At 39.7% G+C, this 21,823-nt stretch overlaps 2 protein-coding genes across 2 annotated transcripts in view; one reads left to right on the top strand and one right to left on the bottom strand.

Annotated features, from left to right (window-relative positions):
- LOC117292571 (UPF0193 protein EVG1 homolog) overlaps positions 1–4,428 on the bottom strand; it is a 10,679-nt gene extending 6,251 nt beyond the window's left edge. Inside the window, exon 1 of the mRNA XM_033774676.1 lies at positions 4,349–4,428. The gene's annotated coding sequence lies outside the window, so the exon portion shown is untranslated. The remainder of the gene's footprint in view (positions 1–4,348) is intronic.
- LOC117292570 (transmembrane protein 94-like) overlaps positions 1–21,823 on the top strand; it is a 22,493-nt gene extending 670 nt beyond the window's left edge. Inside the window, exons 2-30 of the mRNA XM_033774675.1 lie at positions 198–329; positions 714–1,089; positions 1,717–1,913; positions 2,352–2,488; positions 3,160–3,262; positions 3,997–4,083; positions 4,374–4,487; positions 5,374–5,427; positions 5,728–5,841; positions 6,066–6,276; positions 6,635–6,687; positions 6,818–6,886; positions 7,514–7,641; positions 8,240–8,333; positions 8,922–9,036; positions 9,918–10,020; positions 10,736–10,912; positions 11,715–11,870; positions 12,615–12,756; positions 13,427–14,305; positions 14,589–14,688; positions 15,195–15,303; positions 15,973–16,150; positions 17,133–17,378; positions 18,235–18,380; positions 19,107–19,207; positions 19,760–19,853; positions 20,387–20,554; positions 21,277–21,823. Of these exons, the coding sequence (XP_033630566.1) occupies positions 318–329; positions 714–1,089; positions 1,717–1,913; positions 2,352–2,488; positions 3,160–3,262; positions 3,997–4,083; positions 4,374–4,487; positions 5,374–5,427; positions 5,728–5,841; positions 6,066–6,276; positions 6,635–6,687; positions 6,818–6,886; positions 7,514–7,641; positions 8,240–8,333; positions 8,922–9,036; positions 9,918–10,020; positions 10,736–10,912; positions 11,715–11,870; positions 12,615–12,756; positions 13,427–14,305; positions 14,589–14,688; positions 15,195–15,303; positions 15,973–16,150; positions 17,133–17,378; positions 18,235–18,380; positions 19,107–19,207; positions 19,760–19,853; positions 20,387–20,554; positions 21,277–21,349 (4,536 nt within the window). The 5' untranslated portion in view covers positions 198–317 and the 3' untranslated portion in view covers positions 21,350–21,823. The remainder of the gene's footprint in view (positions 1–197; positions 330–713; positions 1,090–1,716; positions 1,914–2,351; positions 2,489–3,159; positions 3,263–3,996; positions 4,084–4,373; positions 4,488–5,373; positions 5,428–5,727; positions 5,842–6,065; positions 6,277–6,634; positions 6,688–6,817; positions 6,887–7,513; positions 7,642–8,239; positions 8,334–8,921; positions 9,037–9,917; positions 10,021–10,735; positions 10,913–11,714; positions 11,871–12,614; positions 12,757–13,426; positions 14,306–14,588; positions 14,689–15,194; positions 15,304–15,972; positions 16,151–17,132; positions 17,379–18,234; positions 18,381–19,106; positions 19,208–19,759; positions 19,854–20,386; positions 20,555–21,276) is intronic.

Here is a 21,823-nt window from a genome sequence, read left to right as displayed (position 1 = left end):
CCAATTCTTGCCAAAGTACACGGGACGTACAGCTTAATATCCCATATGAAGAACAGGGAAATGATAGCATCTTGCTCAAGGACACAAGTGCCACAACCTGGACTCGAACCACTTCTCCAAAGATATTGATGTGAAAACAAAACCTTTTAACTTTCTTTAAAAGTTTAGTTTTATAATTATATGAATTTTTTCTTCAGGTGCTGGCACAGTGGCAGGTCATCTAGTATCATCAACGTCCAAGTATTCCAGTTATAGACTAAAGATGATCATTGAGTTGTGACGCAGCACAGATTGTTTGGTGCTGTCACCAGACCACTATGGAGCCTATGGTAAGATCTAATGGTGGCAATAGACCGATCCATCTAGCTCTGCCCCATTGCGTATTGACCAATCACAACCCCCTGCACAACCGAAAGAAAGTCCGACAAATAAAGTCTGACATGCATGCGAGCATGCTAGGCGCGCGCAACAGAGTTGTGTAGAATGGCATTGGAGAGGCTCAAGTGTTCTTGCTCACACGTGCGCTGTGGATCCTAATGGATTGGTGTATTGCCTCTGTTACCACTGTATCTCACCTGTATCTTGCAAACTTGTATCTCAATATTATCAGGCTTAAAACGTACATTGTGTAATGCTTTATATCAAGAATGCATACATTCTCTTAACAGATTTAATGCTTGACTCTATAAACCCTTTTTATGAAACTGTTACAGATGAACAAGGCTGAGGCGGTGGGCCTGTGCACCAGCATCGCTCTCCAACAACTCGGCAACGCCATCGAAGACGAGTTGAAATCCCACGAAGAACGCCTCCGAAACTGTCGCTCATTTACCTCATACCTCAAGCAACGTCCGAGCCTAGCCCTATCCACAGACAGCGTCCTGCATTGGAGTAGCGCTGCCGTCATGATCATTGCTGTGTTCTTCATGATCATCAATGCAGCAGTTTCAGACGATGGGTCCTTGATTCTGGAGTTGATTGTTCTGATTGTCCTCATCATTATTAACTTGTCGGTGGCGAGGTGGGATAAACATCTGAGAGAAAGAGAAGTTGTGAATCACACTAAAGATGTACTGCACAAACTTAGAGGTGGGTATTAGTTATAATCCCAACTCTCTGTTTTCCCACATTGAAAGTTGTCCCCAACTATAGTTGGGGCTGGTCCCACAACTAAAGTGTTACAGTTTGGACAGCCCAATTAAAAGGTTAGATCCATAAATCTTTCACTGTGTAGTTTAAGTTATGTCTTAGCCTTCAAGTATCACTGTTTTGCCGAAAATGAGATTCGTACCAACTGTAGTTGGGACCGGTCTCATGACTTGAACGTTACAGTTGGAACTATGGGATTCAAAGATCTTTTACTGTGCAGTTGGAACTAAGCTTTCTAGTAGCACTGAGATTTGTCCCAACTGTAGTTAGGACCACTCCCACAATTTAAGTGTTATAGTTGGAACGACTTAACTATAGCTGAGGTCCATAGATCTTTCACTCTGTAGATGGATTGAAGCTTTCTAGTAGCACTGTTCCAATTTGAGATGTGTCCCAACTGTAGTTGGGACCACTCACACAATTTGAGTGTAACTGTTGGGATGGCCTGACTGTAGACTGGATCCAGAGATTATTTCGAGGCCAGTCTCTTCTCCTTGCAACCACAGGTCACACTATTGTCAGACTTAGTACAAGAATTGGTTGTTTTTATTCTTCACCATTATGTAGATCTACTAGCCTGTGAGCTCCACTGGCCAGAAGAAATCTACCAGCCGCTGTTCCGACCGACCACTCAGTCAATTACAGAGCAGTGGACGTATCGGGATGGTCATGTGGTCAATCTACCAACGCCCTTGTTGGTCAAAGATGATGTCATTCTTCTGAGTCCAGGCCAAGCAGCACCAACAACTGTTTGTCATTTTGAGGTAAGGTTGAAGGAGGATTGTTCTTTTTTTCTAGTGCCAGGGAAACAACCATTTTTTTAGTTGTAGTTTTAGGTTTTGGTTTATATGAGGGATTGCCTAACATCACAAGGCTGGATGGCCACTTAACTGATTTGAGCTGTCAACACAAATCAACTGCCACCAGGGGCATGTAGCCACCTACTCCTGGGGCTGAAACAGGGTTACCCCCATTACAGTCCATAAGGATTTAGGCATGGGTATCATCCACTAGGAGTCTGGCTGATTTAACAAAATGCACTATACCTTTCCCAATTTTTTACAAAGCCATGCCAAATATGGGCATGAGAATAAAAACAAAATAAAACAAATGTTCAAATCATATTAAAATCAGCTCTGAGTCATTTTATAAAATGTCTTGTCTTTTATCATACTAATGACCACGCTGACCATTATATACAGGACAATGATTTAGTTCTACAAAAAGGGCAGAAATTTGACCAGTCGGCCTTTGAGCAAAGCAGTAACCCATCGGCACGCCAACCTCGGAAACCTGTCAAATGTCTCGTGTTGGACACACCTTACATTCCATATCTAAGGTAAGGCAAAAGATTTTAAATGTTAATTTCATTCACTTATAATTTTGGAAGTACTTTGAGAGTTATCAGTATGCATTCTCAATAAAAATACAAGAATGGTGTGTTGACAAACACATATGCCCCGCTGATTAAAATCTCATTTGTCCTGGGTTATCGCTGGGAAAGCATTTCTTTCATTTAGCCATAATTACATTGACAATAGGGAAAATAGCCTAAAATGGTCCCCATATTAATATAGCTAGGATGGTTTCAAGAGCTTGGATGAGCTGGCCTCGAATTAACCCACGGCACCCACAGCAATTGCTGTGGTGCTCTGTGCTTTCACTGTGGTTCCCTTTGCAAAGTTCCAAAACAAATTCACATTTTTCTTAAATAGAAGTGCCCCATACCAGAGGAAAATCTGATCATCCCTTCAAGAATGAAACCCAAGGCCTGAGAACTTATATAATCGACCGAGCAAGTCTTTCACGTCTTTTAACATTTTTTTGAACCACTTTGGTCTGACACACTTTAACAGGTCCCAATGTTTGAATACATGCAAGCTTTGCAGCCTATAGCTGTACAATACACGGACCTTACAAGAGTTGATTTTTGAGAAGTGAATTACAACATAATTGCATTACAACATAATTGCATTAATTATATAAGTTGTATATTCTGATAATATGCAGAGCTTGTCTACAGAAATACAACAGTAAGCCGACGTCTGTGCTGGAAATAAAGCGGCTAGTGTGTGTCTCTATTATTGAGAGATGGGTCCTGTGTTTTACTCTGGTAAGTCTCTGTTATTTGAGGAATTGGGAAGAATATAGACTTGTCAAGTCATTAATTGTCTGCCGCGGTGAGATAGTCGATTTGTGGCGGTGCTCTCGCCAGATCACTGCTCTCGCCTGATCACTGCTCTCGCGCGAGTTGCTGATTGACGACTTCTACTCCCTGCTAACCGTAGTCGTGAGAGCAGTATACTCACCGCGACCGACATTTAACGACTTGTCCACAAGTCTATGAAGAATACAGAGAATTCACTGAACAGCTTGCATCTCCACTAACATTTTCTTTGTTCACCCAGAAATTGAATTCAATACATAGTCAGTTTCCTGTGCGGTTTATTACTTGATGTTTGAAATAAAAAAGTTGCATTACTTTAAGGTGATCCTTCTGCTGCCGCTTCTCTAGTTGTTTCATAAATTTGGGTGTGATCCCTGGCTACACGGCAGTTAACAGCCAAATGGCTTCTGACTTCCCTCTTACCAAAGAAAGGTATTGACAAAACAGGAAGACTGCCAACATTAGAGTGTGATAGCTCAATAGGTAGAACGCTGGCATGTGTCATGTGGAGGTCACAGTTTGAAATCCTGTTCTAGTCAGTGTTTGGCGGTCCAATGGATTGGGTGCGTGTGCCGACAGGGATGTTCTTAAATGTAACAGACTTGTGAGAACCTCTGTTAGGAGAGAACATGTGATTTAAAAACTATACATTTGTTCATATGTTCTTATTGTATGATCAGGGAGTGTCATTGGTTGTAAATATCCTGCGCTTGACATTGCTTGGAGATGATGTTGGAGATTGGGCTGAGATGATCATAAGCTTACAGGTGGGTAATGTCAAATCATTGTAACAAATACAACGCTACTCCTAATTATGCTATCTTTAACTATCTTTAACTAGTTACCACTGGGGACTTTAAATTTTTTCTTTCCATTATTAGCGATAAACTACAATTTATTTCTCATTAAATATGACATTTCAGACAAAACTATTTCAAGGAATGTTTTCTACTATCATCATCGTGTAAGTGAAAGTTTTAGACCGTGTAAGTTTTATGTAAATCTGTGATTTTAGACAAGTGTTTTTCTTACCAATTCTGTGACGTTCCTTTAACAGGTGAATACCATTCTGCCTCTGATGTCACTGTCTCTACCTCTACTGTGGATTATTCTGACCAGCTACGGCAATGCTCGGATTGTTACACTCTTCCATAAGGCCACTAATCAGCAGGTAAAATTAAGCTTTTCTGAAAACAGGGATGAGAAATGTCAGACTTACATCTGAGTTCAGACATTTTAAAGGCATTGGACACCTTTGGTAATTGTCAAAGACCAGTATTCTCAGTGGGTGTATCCCAACACATGCATAAAATAACAAACCTGTGACAATTTTCACTCATTTGTTCATCAAAATTGTGAGAGAAGAATATAAAAAAAAAAACGCCCTTGTTGCACAAATTTGTCTGCTTTCAGATGCACAACACAAGGCTTCAGGCAATTACAAGGCTTTTTTGTGTGGATCATTATATTCTACTTTTAAAACATCTTTCCAACCATATGCATTTTACAAAAAACGGTTTTCAAACGCTTTTCATAGACCAACTCGCCCAATCCAAGGCAATGTGTCCCTTTAAAGTCTGCCTGTAAAAATAAGTCATGGTGTTTGATCTACTTCTCTAGCACTAGGATACTGTTCCAAAAAGCTGCTTGGAATCTATAAATCCAGTGGTTATCAAGAGGTTGGAATGCTATTCTTTCAACCTACCTTCTGAGATCTGGATCCCAGTTGCCAGTTTCAGACTCTTGTCTGTGATGACTATCACCCCTGTGACAAAAGGAAATGAAAAAGTAGTGAGTCAATAGCAGTGCCTACTTCCCTATACATGCATCCTTCTAGCACTACTTAAGCAGCATCACCACTGGCAGTCAAGCATTCCCCTGAAGAAGAGCAGAGTATACTACCCGAAACAGCGGGACCAAACCGGCTCTTTTCAGAGCCAACACTCCCACAAAAGAGTTTTAGTACACATGGTTGTACCCACAAGTTTACTATTTATTTATTTATAGTTACCTAGTGAATTAATGAGGAGAGGTTTTGTCTTTCTGGTTACTTTCAGACTGAAGTCACAGAGTATCCCGACGATGAACTTGGTGAAAAGACAGAAGTTGAGGTAAGAACTTGGATTGTAGCCTCTACTTGAAGATGATGAAGACATACTGGTCGAACTGTTGAGTGGTTAGGTTTTTTTGCCGTTCAGTAATAGATGTTCCAGTGGTTTTATTCAAAACCTTCCTTAGGCCATATCAGAAATGGCGGCTCCAGTTACAATCGTTGATAAGGGTGTTGTCAAGGATGTCTTATAATTCAATGGATGATAACATGGTGATCCAATAGTCACCATTTCGGATATGGCTTAGATTGAGATTTCTGTGCAAACTTTCAAATATTTTTGATTTTTTTTTTTTTTTAGGATGAGAAGCTGTCGTTTGTTGAACTGTGGGAGCATTTTCGATCAGCATTTTTCGGACCTTCCAGCCACCTTCCTCGATCAGCAAGCCTTCTGCAAGGTCTTGGCACCATGACTGTAAGTGCAAGTGCAAATTCAATAGATGTGTATAACTCATCAGCTTCAAAACTCACTTGTTCGGCCTTGGCTTTAAGTAACATCATAAGCAGAGTTATTTTCTACGCACCAGGAGTGTCTTTCTGACAGATATACGCACTGCAAATTTCCAATATTAGTATTAAAACAAATTTGAATCAAGTGCAGACAAATCATCACAATCTATCCATACTTCTACTTTTCAGTCCCTTTGCTGCGTAGACAAGCGTGGTATCCTCTCGTATCCCGACCCAACCATCGAGAAAGTCTTCTTCATGAGCAACTTACGAGATGACAAAGAGTCCGATTCTGAAACTAGTTCTGTCTTCACAAACTCTGATGAGCAACTTCTTAGTGAAGGGCACGGCAAGAGAGGGGTCACCATAGCACCTTCCGAGAAACATCATGACAACGAAGGTGAGAAGGGATGAGTGTTTCTTCCTATACTGTGCAGAAACCTCCTCCAGAGTAAAGACCCCTTGTAATATGCGTAGCGTACTCACATGTGCCTAACCTGGGTGTCATTTTGGGTGTAAAATCGTATACAAACATGCACAAAAGAGAGTTGACATCAAAATTACTGTCGAGAAAACTTTGACCGGAGCCCTTTTTTGTGTGTGACTTGGCTGTCTCTAGGCCAGCGCTGATAATCTTTACCATGGCATTCTGGATTCTTGCCTTGATCATAACCTTGGTAAATGGAGTCTATTAAACCCCTGGTAAGTGAGACAAACATTTTTGGTTAACTCTTGTTTTTACTTTGTTTTTCCTGCAGACTATTTTCCTGAATATCACACGGAGGTTTTAACACTATCAGTCGACTCAACAGTAAGTAACTTGTTTTTGACATATATGTTTTTCAAAAAGATGACATTGCGTATCATGATTTTTGTTTATCCTATTTCTGGTGCGAATCGGAAGTTACAAATCATTCAATGTCCTTTTTATTCCTCTCTAGCAAAACCCAAGAAGTTTACAGTTTGATGAAACTAACTGGGAGAGACACATCCATTCCTTGAAGCCATTGGTAAGAAGTTCATTTTGAGCTCTCTACAATTGTCAATGATAAAAATAATAATATTAACTACTATAAAAAGACTTTAAATGTCACATAGACATCTTAAAGCGCTGTTGCAATTTAAAATCCACAATTTGTTCAGAAAAACAGATATAAAGCAGTCCAAAAAAAGAAGAAGAAGTAATTCAAAATTAAGAAGTGATACAAAAGTAGTTTTTAGAGGTGGGTTTTTAAAGAGAATAAAAGAATTCCAAGGTTATTAGAAGATCAAATGTTGCTTGGTGCACCACTACACTTAAAGGGAGCTGAGGTGGCTTAAGGAATGAAATAAAAGGCCTATTGACTAGGGGTAATAATGTTCAAACGCCATAAGCGTAAATAGTTGTTGGATACCTGCACTATGAAGTTATTGATTGGTTTATGGATTGATTGATTGATGTTTCATTGACAATAGAATGTACATACATAAATTATAATAATAACAACATTTATAGAGAGCCTAATGTTTCTAAGGGCTTTAACCAGACTCATCAGATTGACAATTTTGTATTTATTTATTAACCGATTGATTGATTGATTGATTGATTGATTGGTTGATTGGTTGTTTGTTTGATTGATTGATTGTTTTATTGACAGGGACTGAACATCTTATTAAACACATGTAACCCTGATACTGTGGAGAAATACTGTCATTTCTTCAATCATGTACACAGTATCGTCAACACTGAGGACACATCTCAACCTGCATGGGTGGCTCATAGAAGGTACATACATCCAGTTGATGTACAGTGAATAGATTGATTGCAAATAGCATCATTGACTGCCCATACATGATGATAAACAATGGAAAGGTGCTTGGTGTACGCATTGCGCCCAACTCTCAGCCAATGAAAGCCTTGCACGCGTGCCTATTTCATTAAAGATGGTGGCCATCAAAGACATCATGCGCAATTCATCTATAATTAGCTTTAATCAATTACCACCATGGATAAAGAATATTATGTAGCCTTTCATCAATGTGAGTAAAGCACTTTATACTCGAATTTTTCCTCGAGTCGTGTGAAAACAAAATTGATAATACTACATGGCCGAACAGTTTAGAGCATTTGTATTCAGTGTGAGAGCGCTCTTTAGTTTTTAGTTTTAGTTTGATTAGACTTTACACTGGCAAAAAAATATAAATATAAAAAATGATACATAAAGAAACAAAGAAGCAAATTAGCCTAAAAATATCCAGTGAGTGGCGAGGAGGAACAGGTGACCAGCACCTCCTCAAAGCCGTCCTGTCACAAAGAATGTCCCCTAATACCCAACCCACATTTAAAAACCAACCAGCCCTCTATTATTTCTGGAACCCATTAGGTGTATGTGCCAACTAGCCTACCTGATTGGCTTCACAGACCAAGCTACACAGATGTATGAGACTGAGCAACAACTGGCTCTGTATCAACCAGTGGTAAGTAATTCACTAATAAAGTCATGTCATCCAATCACAACTACACTTTCAATATTGAAAATTACAATTTTCTGAAATAGCCTTGAGGGAAAATGATTCAAGACTTGACTTGACTAGCGTCTTAATGACTTGACAGTTGAGATTTGACTTGAATGAATATTGTTTGAAATTAATGTGGCATACATGTAAGTCAAGTCTTCAGCAATGATACCACTGCCCACATTTGGATATGTTTAAGTGCTTTTGTCATACATGTAAGACTGAAGGTTTACTGAGTGCATGATTCATAGGTTCATTTTAATATAATTAACTCCCTTTTTTAACAGGTTGTTGATGTATTTAAGTTTGGCACAAAGTCATGGGAGTGGGCTTGTGACTTGACTTGCAAAAATAACTTGTGACTCGACTTGATCTGAGCACAGGCGAATTGCCTTGAGAAAATCTTTTACTGGATTACAACACTGGGTTTTGGGATAATATTTAAAATTATGTTTGCCTTTTATGATTTATTGAGATCAAATCAATATTACACACTCACCACCTTGGTCTCATCTGTGTGTATATATATATTTGTCTTTTCTTTCTTAGCATCCAGATGGAGATGAGAACCATGGTCGACACCTTCACAAAGCTCGCTCCTTCATCAAGAAACGTACCCCGCTACCTCACATTCTGTCTGTCCTTATGAAAGACTCAAGAGGAGGTGGGTTGAAAGGTCAATGCATCCTTATCCAATCCGGGTCTATCCAGAGAGTGGGATTCAAACTCACGACCTTTGCAATTCTAAAGCAGATGTCTTGCGAACTAGACTACCGAGATTGCCCAGTAGTTAAAGGCTATCTTGCTATCTGGGAGATTTTGTTTTTTTGTTTTTATTGCACATGATTACAGCCAATAGCAGGATGAATAGGAAACGAGAAGAAATGCTCAGTTTTAAATAATAGTATAATAATAATAAATAATATTTATAAAGCGCCTTTTACAAAAGTTACAAAGCGCTGTACAAAGTAACTATGAATAAACACAAAATAGATATGGGAAAAAAAAAACAATGGGGAAAAAAACACACACAATCAGGTAAGGGCTGAAAACCCAATCCACATGCAGACCATTAAGTTTAATGACCCAAGTTATGACAATGAAAATACACTCAAGAAGCCAATCTTTGTCAGACTTCAGTCCAAGGCAGGATTGGATCCCAAGGTCCACTGAGGTGACAAGTAGAAAAGAAATCACCAAGCCAACCTGGGCCCAATTTCATGGCTCTGCTTCCCATCAAATTCTGCGCTTACAATCACCATTCTCTGCTTTAAGCAAGCGCTGAATTTCTGTACCTGCTTTGTAAGCTCAGAATAGAGTATGCCGTGCACAAACCAAAATTCCCTGCCAACTCGTGAAAGATGATTGACGTGTAAGCGCGATATTCCCTGCTTCAGGAGGTGCCGATTCCATGCTTATGGTAAGCCGAGCCATGAAATCAAGCCCTGACCCCCAGTTTATAATCTTATAGAAGTGCTCTTTTCTCAGGAATACTAGCCTTGTCGATGTAAGAATGACGTTGCATTTATGACACCTTTACTCCAGGTACCAACCAATTACTGACAGAAGGAACGGCTGAGTTAGTCCTCAGTCTCTGCACAGACTTTTGGGATGGATCTGACCTTTGCCCTCTAGATGACACTGACAGGTGAAGATGGTTTTTTTTATCTTAAAGGGGCCTCGCAACCCCAGATTTAGAAACCATAATACTCATAGAAATACCCCCTTTAAATTGTAAAGATTCCAATAGAGGTACCTTCTCACTGAGGAAAGCCACTTGCCTCAACAAATTGAATCTCAGAGCTAGGCGATGAAGTTTGTCATCTACAATATTACAGACATGAGAAGACCAAGGTACTCGGCAAACATCATTACTCAAAAGCAGTTGGGAACAAAAAAAAAGATATGTAAAGTAGCCGCTGATCACATCAGAAGGACAGAGTTTTAATTGATTTCTCTACACTTAAATGAGGATGCTTGACTTATTTTTTTTCCTGCCGGTTTCAACACAATTTACAGGCAAATAAGATCGTTCAAATCCTTTAGGTCCCAAAGATCATTCAATTTTGCAGATGCCAACAACACTGTTGCTGTTTGTGTCTTGCTGCTGGTCAACCATTCAGTTTCAATCATACATGTAGGTAGTAGAAATTAAAGTCGACGCAGTGTTTACACGTAAACCAATTGACCACCAAAATGGTGAGCGTGGCACAGTCGCCGCATGTTACAAGTGTGCAAGGGGTCAATACAATCGTTCATCCAAATAAGCTTTTGGTCGGCGAATCTGTAAAGCATCAATAGGTTTTTCAACCAATGATGTAACAACACACTTACAGAAATTTCTTTGCCCAATTGTTTTTCAGAAAGAAGATTCTAGATTTCTACCAGCGAGCTGCGCTATCCTCTTACTGCTTTGCCCTTTCCTACCAACCCATGGTGGACTCCATGGCTCAGTACTTTGATGATCTCTACATAGAGTTACCAACTGGAGGAAAGGATGGCAAACTACCAGCTGAATTTGATAGCTTTGGTATCGCAAGGTAAAAGCAGAGCTTATACGTTTCATTTTGTTAAACCCCAAGCAATTTTGGTCTAATGCATTCTCACTTTTGATATGTGACATTCATTAATTTAAGGGTCGTTATACACTTCTGAGGATTCGGCTTCTTTTATTTTAATGTCTGTAAGAGTGAAGACAATCAAAGTACAGGTTATAAAGCTGTCTTCAAAGGAACTATGGGAGCATCCGAAAAACCTAACATTGAGGGCGCTCAATTAACAAAAATATTAGTCAAATGAAGAAACTAAAGTTGATTAAACACAAAAATGTAAGGGGCATCTTTTTCTACCTGTTTTTATGAGAAATTGCCTTACATCACAAGGATGGCTATTTCAAAGTGAAGGCTACATTTAATCGACTCGGGCTAACGTATGACCCAAATTAACAACCGCGGCACCAGGCGACGCACAGGATGGCCCAAATGAGCTGCCTTCTTTAAACCTCTTGCTGAGGGTGCCCTACTTAAATGAGGTCATGTGCATAAGGTCTGTAGATGGATTTCACATGACGTCATTGACCACCATCTTTGATGAAAAACAATGAAAAAAGTGCACTCATGACGTGCATACATGCTGCGAAGAACGCATTCTCAGCCAATGATAGCCTTTCTCGTGTGCAATGTTTTATTAACGATGTCGGCCAATGCAAGGGGTCTATAGATAATGACAATAATAATAAGAGGAAATACTTATAGAGCGCAATTCAGTACTGCAAGTGCTCTCAATGCGCTTTACAAACAATACAAATATTAGATGATGCTTTGAAAAAACATTTTGTTAAAGGTCCTCGTGGGATGTTGACATGACTACAGCTCACCAGCAGAGCAAGGTGAGAGAAGGCAATGATGGAGAGGCTGCAGAACGAGGAAGGAAGTATCATAGCCTGGACTCAGCCATGGACAAGATGGGCAATACAACAGATGTAGGAGAATGCCTCAGGTTTGTCAGGATACACTAGGAGTACTGAGGGAAATCTAATATAAGAAAGGGGAGGAGGTATAGACTCGGCTATGGATAGGATGGGCAATACAACAGATGTAAGAGAATGCCTACGGTTTGTCAGGATACACTGGGAGGACTGAGGGAAATCTAATATAAGAAAGGAGGAGGTATAGACTCGGCTATGGATATGATGGGCAATACAATAGATGTAAGAGAATGCCTATGGTTTGCCAGGAAACACTGGGAGGACTGAGAGAAGTCTTAAATAGAAACGGGGAGGAGGTAGAAGAGTCTGTTGTGGATAAGATGGGCAATACAATAGATGTAGGAGAATGCCTAAGGTTTGCCAGGAAACACTGGATGGATAAAGGAAAATCCTAAATGGAAAAAAGGGAGGATGTAGAAGACTAGGCCAAGGATAGGATGTGAAACACCAAAGCATGATATTTGGTCCTTTGAGAAAAAGTAGGAACATTTTATTTAAAAAGAAATAGTTAATGGTCTGACGTTTTTACCCTAGATTAGTGTTTCTCAAAGGCTAAAGATCTAAAAACACATGGACAGGGATCCAAGTGTAACATAGGCAGTGAAGTGGAAATACATCAATAGAGAGAGTCAGAAAGCACACAGCAAAAAGCAAGGGGAGACAACAGGGGGGGTGGAAGGTGGAAGGAATGGGCTTGTTTGACCACAAGAAGATGGAAACAAACACTCATATAGGTTTTTTGTCTTCACTTGCAGAGCACAGTGCGGTCAGATATTTATTGGCATGGTTGCCATGAACTACCAAGCCAAGTCGGACGTCGTTGCTCTGATTGAAAACCTAGACCATGCCTGCATTCGCTTTGTTCATTTCTCAAGGGATCAAGAACTCAGGAGTAGAGTAAGTATACAGAGATGAGGTTTTCCACCTGTATCTCATCATTCAAAAACTTCTTTTGTTGTGTATAAATGTATCAACTCTATGGCACCTTCAAATCTCCAAGAACTTATTTCTTTCAACACATCAGTCTATGCCAACCGCTCATCATTGGACAAAATGATCTGTGTCATTGCAATGTTTGTTTGTATCGTAAATTGTAAAGTGCTCCGATCTTTGTGGGGCGCTATATAAATGCCTATTGTATTGTATTGTATAAAGGAATTCATAAAGCAAATTTATACAGCAAAGTTTATATACACATGTGGTTACCTAAACCAAATCTACAATTGAAACAACTCATTAGCTGAGCACTTAATACTAACAAATAGCTGTGTTGGTCTGATATAAAAAACAAGAAAGGTAGTAGTGATAGCACTTAAAGACTAACTAATTACATTAAACAAATGCATGAGCTTTCATAGCAACAGCTACTTCATCAGTGTCCTTGTGTCTTCATTGCATGCCTAAAGTCTCACGAATTCTCAAAGAGGACTAAAAGGGGGGTGTATCTCTGCATGAGAGGAAAATTTTGTGTTAAAGTCTGAGAACATTGTGGGGGGATACCCTTGCCTGAAATCAGGCATGGTGCTTGTTCAATGCTGTTTAGTCTGACCTTTTCTGTTTGTTCCAGGTATTCTCAGAAAAAATGGGTCTAGAGGCCGGCTGGAACTGCCACATCTCCTTACAGAGTGAGTCCAACGTCACCACGTCCAACAACAGCTTCTCTCGCCAGCATTCTGACCATTCCTCATCTGTCAAGAGCAACCCGTCCAGGAAGAGCATGGAGGTGGTGACTAACCTCCTTTCAGATCATTCCACTGAGGTCCAGATGGATGCTGTGAATCTGAAAGTTCAATGGCAAGGGAAGAAGGCGGTGATTGGAGATGAGACCGCGGACAAAGCCGGACACAGAATTCGGACAATTTCAGGAGGAAGATTAAGTAGCAATAAGGAAGAAGAAGGCAAAGGTCCTGGAGTGAAGATCATAGAGGAGAAAGAAGGCGGCGATGAGGAAGAGGATGAAACCTTAGAAACATCGAGACTACTCCCAGCTTCGCCAGCTCCGAGTCCTGGTTCCCAACTCACTGCCAATGAATCAAACATTCAATCTGGAAACTCTGTCAGCGGACAAACTGGAAAAGACAAAACCAAAGATGAGAACTCTAGCTACCCTGATGATCGGGGTAAAAATGCTTCAAAGGGCAAAATCGACGAAGGTGAATCATCGAAACCGCTTCTGGAATCCACTCTTCAATCGCCAGCATCCCAGAAACCAACCAATCCTCGCTTCTCACAAGCCTCGCTCCCTAATGTCCAAATCTCGGAAGAAGAGGACCGGGCGGCAGGGCAGCCAGCTCGACACAAATCAGACCAGGGGTTTCTGAGCGAAGACATGCTGTCGCTTAAAGGAAGAAACATTTCAGAGACACGTACTATGAGCGATGATGTAGAGACACTGAGCCATGTGACAGAAAGTGAGACGGCGGTGGGCTTTGACATCGCTAATAGAGTGAGTTTAATAATTTTGGTTTTACCCTTACACCTATGTGTGTACGCACTGTAAATTCAGTACTTTCCCGAGTTGTCTTGCCAAAAGGACATAAGGCCATGACTGGTATTTCGATCTACTATTGACGAGTCAACCACCAGAAGTTGTGACGTTCTAGACCACTCAGCCACTACACAATACACTATTATATTAAGCACCAAGTAAGCTGTAAACATGGTTATCCTCGTAATATCCACCTAATAATAGTCACATGTTACCTTTGGCACTTCATTTCTCTTGATAGGCTAAGCTTCCTCGTGGCATTGAGAATATCCGACCACATCTAGAGAAGTATGACAACGTGCCCTTACTGGTACCCCTCTTTACTGATGTCACTCCAGAGAGTAAGTCAATCTCACCTTATATTGAGCTTCAATGCGTGATATCGAATGATGAAGAGTTAACCTTTGCTTTGGACGTGTCGCTAAATTTCAGATTAATTAAAAACCACAAGGGAAATCGACCGGATATTTGTTAAAAATTTTTTTTTTTTAAGTACAATTTAAACCAATGCCCTCCGGATTAACATGCTGGCACTCTACCAACTATTGCGCCCAATGTTGGTGGTCTCCCTATTTTGTCAATTACCTTTGTTTGGGCGTGCCAGGCAGATATTTACAATCTATCACCGTGGTAATATTTAAAAAAAAATTCTTTTAAATGATATATCAAAAGTTGTTGTGTGTCATTCTGATTCTAATTATAATAAAAACAAAATGATTTTTTTTCATATATATATATATTTTTTCATTTTTATAGCGCAAATTTCAATTTTTGTTACAATGCACTGAACAATAAATGATAAAATGTTAATATTGTGACTGTCTCTTACCTTTGCTTTTGCTCTCAGCGACTCAAGAGATGTTGAAGATAATGCATGACTATGGAGAGGTGGTATGCTGCCTGGGAAGTAACGTCAACTTGGCCAACATGCCACTCTTTGCTCAAGCTGACGTCAGGTAAAGTAACTCTACTCATCTAGAACGGAATTCAAACCAAATTTGTACCATGTTACATGTAGTTTCACCCAAAAAAGAAACACTGTTGAGAAATATTTTCCTTAATAGACCATATCGAAAACCTGTAGAAATTTGAGATCGATCGACCATCTGGGTCACGATAAGATAATGAAAAACGATTACACATTTTGCATGACATCGATTAAAGAAAAATAAATAAAACGCTTACTGAGCGATATACTCCACATGAGAAATTAGTTTTATTTATTCCTCATCAAGTATGACATTTCAGACAAAAATATTTCAAGGGATGTTTTCTACAATCATCAGGCCTGATACTTCACGGAGGCAACGAAGGCGATTGCCTACGTGCCCCCTGGTCATTGCCTCCGTGCCCTTGGAATACTCCAGTAGAAATTTATAATTTCCTCATAGGGTGCCCTTTATCAAGGAGAAAATGCCTTGGTGCCCTTGCCCCTTCAAAAACGAAGCAAACGGGCCTGAATCATCATCATTAGACCGTGTAAGTTTTATGTAAATCTGTGTTCTTAGACGCGTTTTTTTCTTACAAATTCTGCAATGTTCTTTATAAGCAGCTCTATAAAATATGGGCCCTGGTATTCAAAGTACATTATACTCACCACTACTTCATCTTCTTGATTTGTACAGTATTGGGGTCAAGCCACTCTATCCACACATCTGTGTAAACCAAGCCCAGCCAGAAGCCAAGACTAAAGATGTCCCACATTGGCACACTCCAGTGGGTCTTGGTAGTCTCCTTACCAGCCTGCCATGCTCCTTATCATTCTGGTGGAGTAACATCAATTTAATTAGTCTCATACGGGAGGTAAGTTAAAGTGCAGCTCTAAAATTCAGTTTGTGATCCATCTTTTAAATTGATAGATATTAGGAAAATCGGGGAAAAATTACAAGCCTCTATGAAACAATCAGTCAAAAGCTGTTGATATTACTTGGCAGTTTTGTTGATGACCCATTTTGGGGTAAAACTCAATTATATTTTTCTTGATGAAAATTAAATAATTGTTGTGGAATCTGCTGCTAAGTTATAGCATGGAGGTAGATAGGATTCAAACTGCCTCTAGCTAGCGTCAATCTCGGTGGTCTAGTTGTTAAGATATCTGATCTAGAATGGCAAAGGTTTTGGATTTGAATCCCACCTGAGTAACATGGGTCAAGTTGTGGGTTTGCTTTTACAGAATTTAGTAAAAAGAGTACAGTATGAAGTGCTTAACACACATCGGTGTTATATTCTTTATCCCAATGCAAACTGAACATCTTTTGATAACCAAGATGTTGTGCTTAGCAAGTTTATTAATCAGCTGTACTACATTTTTCTGTCTTAAAGGCAGTGTCCCACTATTGGTAATTACTCATAAAACCTTACTTGGTACTAAAACAAGTAATGGGGAGAGGTTGATAGTATCAAATTTTGTGAGAAACGGCTCCCTCTCAAATAACGTAGTTTTCGAGAAGGATGTAATTTTCCATAAATTTGATTTTGAGACCTCAGATTTAGAATTTGAGGTCACGAAATCAAGCATCTGCAAGCACACAACTTTGTGTGACCAGTGTGTTTTTTCTTTCATTATTATCTCGCAACTTGGACGACCAATTGAGCTCAAGTTTTCACAGGTTTGTTATTTTGTGCATATTTTGAGATACACCAAGTGAGAAGACTGGTCTCTGACAATTACCAATAGTGTCCACTGTCTTTCTTAATTCCTCCCCTGTTATATTATAAATACACCGATCTTTACATGCATGACTCCTGTTCAAGATTACCTTAATTGGACTATTCCACTCTGCAGGCGAGGGGGTTATGCACAGCAATCGGTGTCGTCTTCACCTTCTTGATGTTTTCGCTTCTCTCCATCACCGCGACCCAGCTCCTAGCATCCATCTTCCTCCTGCCTCCTCCGCTAAGCGGTCGCCATGTCCTGTGGCTTGCTGTAGTTCTAGCACCGGTGCTGTCCGTGTCATTGCTCAACTCTCAGTTAACTCATCAGACGATGACGAATGCTACAGGAAAGAATCTGAAACACAAGGACTATCAGGTACAATAATATAGGTTCATTAGTATAGAATGGTTCAAAGTCTCGGTTCTAGTTTTTGTTTCATTGTTTGGTTCTTGGATCAGTGCTAATCCCTCTCAATTAAACCATAAAATGATTAGGACTATCAGGTATAATAAAATAGGATGATTCCAAGGTTTGGTTCTAGTTTCTACTTTTGGTTCTTGGCTCACTCCTAGGCCCCAAGTAAGATCATCAACAATAGAAAGTAAGGATTTTCAAGTATACTGACAAAGGTTCCATAATACAGGATTGTTTTAAGATTTGGTTCTAGTTTTGTATGATACTTGTGACATTGTTTGTGAAATGGAAATAAATGTTGTTGAGTTGTTGTTGTTGTTGTTGAATTTAGTTTTTTATTCTGGTTCTTGGCTAATCAAAGTCCTTTTCGGTTAAATCATCAAACAGGGACTTATGCTACAGGGAAGAATCTTAAACATAAGGACTATCAGGTAAACTGATATAGGTTCAATAGTATAGACTTGTTCCAAGGTTTGGTTCTATTTCCTAGTTTTGGTTCTTGGCTCACTCCTAGGCCCTAGGTATGATCATTAACAATAAAATCTCAAACATTAGGACTATCAGATATCCTGTAATATGTTTTTTGTTTGTAGTAGTCGTGGCGGCAAGATTAACCGGCTAGAACAATCAATAGTACCGACATTGACACTAGTTGCACTATAGTCGCCCAGGCTTACTGAAGTCTCAGACCGATCATGGCTTTTGATATAAGTGGCTCTTTGTGAAAACAATGACTGTGGAAGTGTACTGCCTTTAATATAGTTTTCAGATTATCAGAACTCACCTTTTCTGATTGATTTTACTACTTCCAATGCAGGTGATCCAGCTCTATGTGTTTTACTTCTTCGTTCGTTTTGTCATCACGGTGTTTGTGGTGTTGTTTTGCCACGCCCTGACCCTGCACGCCTTCTGCAGGAAGACGGCAGTAACAATTGATTCGTGCAATGTATTCTTTGGGAACAGGTAGGTCTACATGCATTTTAAGGCTGGTGCATGTTTCCCTCCATCTAGACTGTTTTACAAGGAATATCAATTCCTACCTTCAGCTCCCCTGAGGTCTTTTCACTTTTAAATAATTGATAGCCCCATACCATCTTCTTTTAGTCACATACCAAGAGTGGCTTTTAGCCTTGTTTGGGTCGAACTTTGGGTCAAGCATAAATAATTAAAAAAATTACAGAAGGAAGGCCAAGTCGGGTAGTGGTCGCTTATCTTCCACCTCTGGGACTCCGGTTTGAATCACACCAAGGCACTACGTAGATTGGGTTTTCAGTTCCTACATAATTGCGTGGGTTTTCCCTGGAATAATACTCAGGGGTTTTCCTCCCACATCTAAAACTGAAACTTCCTTCCTTGTCTTCTCTACATTGGGTTTCTTAATGCAGTGATGAAATTCACTTTTCTTAGGGTCCTTGGCTTCACAACCTGAATTTTTAAATGGAAAAGAAATGAAATTTTCTGCGATAGAAATTATAATTATGCGCATTTGAAGAGGAATACACTTTAATAGTAGTAATAATAATAGTGTACAACGCTATAGTGAGCCATATTTGTAATAAATGACACTCCTGTAATACTCCTTAGTAATCAGCACAAAAAGTAACTATGCAGAACAAACTATGCTTACCATAATTATACTGGCCAAACTACCATGCCCTTAATCATTGTCAATGTTTTTTCGCATCACAGGAATTCCAGTTCTAGCTGGAATGGTCTGAAAGAAAGAGGTCTATCCCCTCAGCTTGTTCTAGCTCAGAACATTACAACAACACTCTTACTATTCTTCTTCAGTAAGTACAAACAACTTTAATGTTTGACGTCAGTCAATTCCTAAGCTTACTATGTCTAGCTTCCTTCTCAGTTTCAACTGTTACACACTATGGCCGAGTTTGTGCAAAATTTATTGCACATGGCTGATGGACGTAAGGAAATGTCAAGAAACAAACAAGTCATTTTCAGTTTTTAATACCTTCTACTTGTCGTTGGAAATTTTTTGCATTTAAAGCTTTCTCCTGAAGACCATCAGAGCATAACTGATCGAAACATTGAATTGTCAACCAAAGGTACTTTTCAGAACCACCACTCCTCAAAAGAGATTTTCACATGGTGTTTTCGCAAATCTCTCTTAGTCATTAAAAGCTTGCAGATATCCTGAATCTATCAAAATAGCAAATCGAAATTGAAGTCTAAAGTGTTGTGTCAAATTGGTAAAAAGGCAGACCTAGCATCTCTAAAGGTAACACTTAAGAGCACCAAAAGTGTCCAGTGGAAAGTATGGTGTTGAATCATGAAGCCTCAGGTAACCAGTATACATATGTATTTAATTTATTTATTTATCCCAGTTGTGACCTCAGTGAGCTACGTGCACAGCCTCAAGCCACTATGGAAGAAACATCCCTTCACAAACCGCCTATGGTGTGCCACTGTCATTGTCCTGTAAGTACAATCTATCCAGTCAGATTCCCTTGTGGTTTAATATAATCAAAATTACTCTATTTATAAAGCGCCAAATTACCAAAGGATACATGGCGCTGAAGAAAGAAGGAAAATAAGATTGTACAAAGACGCTGTTGACCAGCTACAGAAATGTGGAAAAGATGCGTCTCGAGAGCCCGTAGATGAAATAAAAAAGTTGCATTCCCTTAGAGGTGATCCCCTGGCTGCCACTTTCGAGGTGTTATCAAAAACTATAGTGTGATCCCTGGCTATATGGCAGTTACAGGTTTATGGCTTTTGACTAACCCCCCCCCCCCCCAACCCAAGCAAAGACATTGACAAAATGGGAGACTATCAACCAAGGGCTAAATAAGCTCAGTTGGTAGAGCACCCGCAAACCAGTGGCTGTTGGTACAAATCCAATTCGAGTGAATTGCCAGTGGATTTTTTTTACACCAAATTTGTACAGTGCCTAATACACATCGGTGCAGGGGTGAAAGTCAATTTATAGAGTTGTATGTTTTTACCTTCAGTCTTTTGCTCCAAGTGATCTACTTCTTACTGGATGTTCGGATATGGGCAGCAGACACTGGCGTCATGGTGACTCTTACTGATGTACCCTTAGAGGTATGGCTTATAGCTCTACTCTGGCCGCTGGTCATCCTGGTACTTGGCGAAGCGGTGAAGCTGATTGAAATCAGGTAAAAAAGATATTATTTGACCAAAAGTTTAAAATTCAAAATAATTCCTAAATTTGTCATCAAATTATTCATAGGTTTATTTTATAATTGAGCCTCCTTGTTAATCCAATTCACCTGGGCCCAATTTCATAAAGCTGTTCAGAAAGTACTGCTTGACGAATTTCTTTGCCAAGCAAATTGAGTGGAGCATCAGCCACATCAATGCATACTTTAAAGGTAATTTTGGCTGGTAACATGTTTCTGCTGAGCAACATTTTCTGTGCTTAGCAAGTTTATACAAATCCTGTATTAAAGGCAGTGGACACTATTGGTAATTACTCAAAATAATTATTGCCATAAAACCTTACTTGGTGACACGTAATGAGGAGAGGTTGATGGTCTAAAACATTGTGAGAAACTGCTCCTGCTGAATTGCCATAGTTTTAGAGAAAGACGTAATTTTCCACGAATTTGATTTCGAGACCTCATATTTAGAACTTGAGGTCTCGAAATCAACCATCTAAACGCACACAACTTCGTGTGACAAGGGTGTTTTTTTCTTTCATTATTATCTCGCAAGTTCGATGACCAATTGAGCTCAAATTTTCACAGGTTTGTTATTCAATGCTTATGTTGAAATACACCAAGTGTGAAGGCTAGTCTTTGACAATTACCACTAGTGTCCACTGCCTTTAAATCTTTAATTTATAAAACATCTTGATTGAATATGTTTTTGTTTTTAGAGTTTTTGTGAGATGGCAGAGGCGGACTCAGCTCCAGTTTGGCACCAAGCTTGGCATGAATTCTCCATTTTAAGATTGGATGACATTCCGCCCCCACCAACACACTCTACACTCCTGATGTCCTAAGTGAATAACCAGCTCGTGATTAAAGACCAAAGAATAGATTCACATTCCATTTATACTGCTTGTAAAGCCAAGGACTCCCAGAAAAGCTTACACCCGTTTCAGAGAGGCGCTCCAGTGTCTCTAAAACAAATTCTGAATTAAACACATGAAACAGTTAGGAGCGACTGGATGCTCAATCAACATAGTACCCATGGTATGATTCGAACCGGGGTCCTAGAGGTGGAAGGCGAGGGAAGATACCACTACGCCAACCTAACCACCTAAATATTTCGGGAAAAAAAGGCCGACTACTTTGTTAACTACATGCCCTGCCAGTTTACCATAAAGCAGCTGCAAAAATAAGATACCAATAAGCTTGGGCGATAACACGATATTATTGAATATCGCGATATTAATTTGGAAACGATTTCGATATCGGATG

The sequence above is a fragment of the Asterias rubens genome, chromosome 7 (genome assembly GCF_902459465.1).
Source record: "Asterias rubens chromosome 7, eAstRub1.3, whole genome shotgun sequence".
NCBI lineage: Eukaryota > Metazoa > Echinodermata > Asteroidea > Forcipulatida > Asteriidae > Asterias > Asterias rubens.
This window is presented reverse-complemented; position numbering and strand designations above follow the sequence as displayed.